We start from the raw sequence: 1,989 nt of genomic DNA on the forward strand, positions 1-1,989 counted from the left end.
TTTAGATGCAGTTTCGCTCTTGTTGCCCAGGCTGGAGTGCAATGGTGTGATTGCCACTCGCCACAACCTCTGCCCCCCAGAATCAAGCAATTCTCCTGCCTCAGCCTCCAGAGTTAGCTGGGATTACAGGCATGCGCCACCATGCCCAGCTAATTTTGTATTTTTAGTAGAGATGTGGTTTCTCCTTGTTGGTCAGGCTGGTCTCGAACTCCTGACCTCAGGTGATCCACCCATCTCAGCCTCCCAAAGTGCTGGGATGACAGGCATGAGCCACTGTGCCCAGCCTCAGGTATTTCTTTATAGCAGTGTGAGAATGGCCCAATACAAAGACCAAACCCCTGGCTAGACATGGGGTAGCTCATACCTGTAGTCCCAGCACTTTGGGAGGCGAAGGCAGGAAGATTGCTTGAGCTCAAGAGTTTGAGACCAGCATGTTGAGGGCAACATGGTGAAGCTCTGTCTCTACAAAAAATACAAAAGTTAGGTAGGTGTGGTGGCACTCTCCTGTAGTCCCCGCTACCTGGGAGGCTGAGGTGGGAGGATTGGTTAAGCCTGAGAAGTTAAGTCTGCATTAAGCTGTGACTGCACCACTGCACTCCAGCCTGGGAGACAGAGTGAGACCCTGTCTCAAAAATAAATAAATAAATAAATAAAAGACCAACCCCTTCTCTTCCTCCTCCTCAACCCACTCAAAGTGAAGATGACAGCGAAGACCTTTATGATGATCCATTTCCACTTAACAAATAGTAAATACATCTCCTTTTTCCTATGATTTAAAAAATAACATTAAAGGTACTCACAATATTTATTGAATAAATGAAGATGTTTTATGGGCAGGTCTAAAACGTGCCTGTCATACGTTATATTGTTTCTATAGGACAAAAACATCCTTGACGCACTTTATTAATTCATTTGCAACTTAGCTATTGCTTCATATGGAGCTCCAGCTGATTATACTCTGTCTGGATGAAATCTTCAGGTTTCCATTGGTGAATATTGACTGTTTTCAGTGAGCAGCATAAAGAATAGGATGAATTTCTAAAAATTTAGGTAATCTTCCCAATACACTAGTAAGATATATTTATTTTTTAATTTAAAAAAATTTTGGAGACAGTGTTGCTCTGTTGTGCAGACTGGAGTGTAGTGGTGTGATCTCGGTTCACTGCAACCGCTACCTCCTGGGCTCAAACGATTCTCCTGCCTCAGTCTCCCGAGTAACTGAGACTACAGGCATACATCACCATGCCCTAAATTACTGTAGTTTTTAGAAGAGGCAAGGTTTCACTATGTTGGCCAGGCTGGTCTCAAACTCCTGGCCTCAAGTGATCCCTCTGCTTCAGCCTCCCAAAGTGCTGAGATTACAGTGTGGACCACTGCACCCAGCCCACACCAGTAAGAGTTAGGCAGAAGTTAGCCTTACTGTCATAAAATTTATGCATTCTAGAACTCCATTCCCTTCATAACGTACCTTAGGTAGAACACCACACATAAAAAGAGAATCTGATTCTTAGTTTATTTTACAAATAAAATAACAAACAAACCAACATCCCTTAGAATAAAATAAAACCCCAAATCTTACCTCCAGTGTCTTATCCAAGTTGGCAGCTAGCTTTCCAATTTCATACAATAGCTGGGGGCTGATGGGAATCTCAGCGATGGGTCTTCCTGGGAGGTAAGTCAGCAGCCTCACCAAGTAGCTTTTGATTTCAGAGCCACTATCTAAATGGATGAAATGAAATATCCTGTCAATTATTCTAAATATATATAGATAGGTAGATAATTAGATGTAATAGAATTAGAAGCTATTCTGCCTTTGCAAGTATTACTGAAAAGAACAGAAATTAAGGGCCGGGCGCGGTGGCTCAAGCCTGTAATCCCAGCACTTTGGGAGTCCGAGGTGGGTGGATCACGAGGTCAAGAGATCGAGACCATCCTGGTCAACATGGTGAAACCCCGTCTCTACTAAAACTACAAAAAATTAGCTGGGCA

General features: G+C 43.2%; 1 protein-coding gene across 1 annotated transcript in view; it reads right to left on the bottom strand.

The window, feature by feature from the left end:
- The window catches only part of HYKK (hydroxylysine kinase), a 27,975-nt gene that overhangs the window by 17,937 nt on the left and 8,049 nt on the right, over positions 1 to 1,989 (bottom strand). The window contains exon 3 of the mRNA XM_017519359.2: positions 1,580 to 1,719. Coding sequence (XP_017374848.1) covers positions 1,580 to 1,719 — 140 coding nt within the window. The remainder of the gene's footprint in view (positions 1 to 1,579; positions 1,720 to 1,989) is intronic.

This window comes from Cebus imitator, unplaced genomic scaffold, assembly GCF_001604975.1.
Source record: "Cebus imitator isolate Cc_AM_T3 unplaced genomic scaffold, Cebus_imitator-1.0 Scaffold737, whole genome shotgun sequence".
Classification (NCBI taxonomy): domain Eukaryota; kingdom Metazoa; phylum Chordata; class Mammalia; order Primates; family Cebidae; genus Cebus; species Cebus imitator.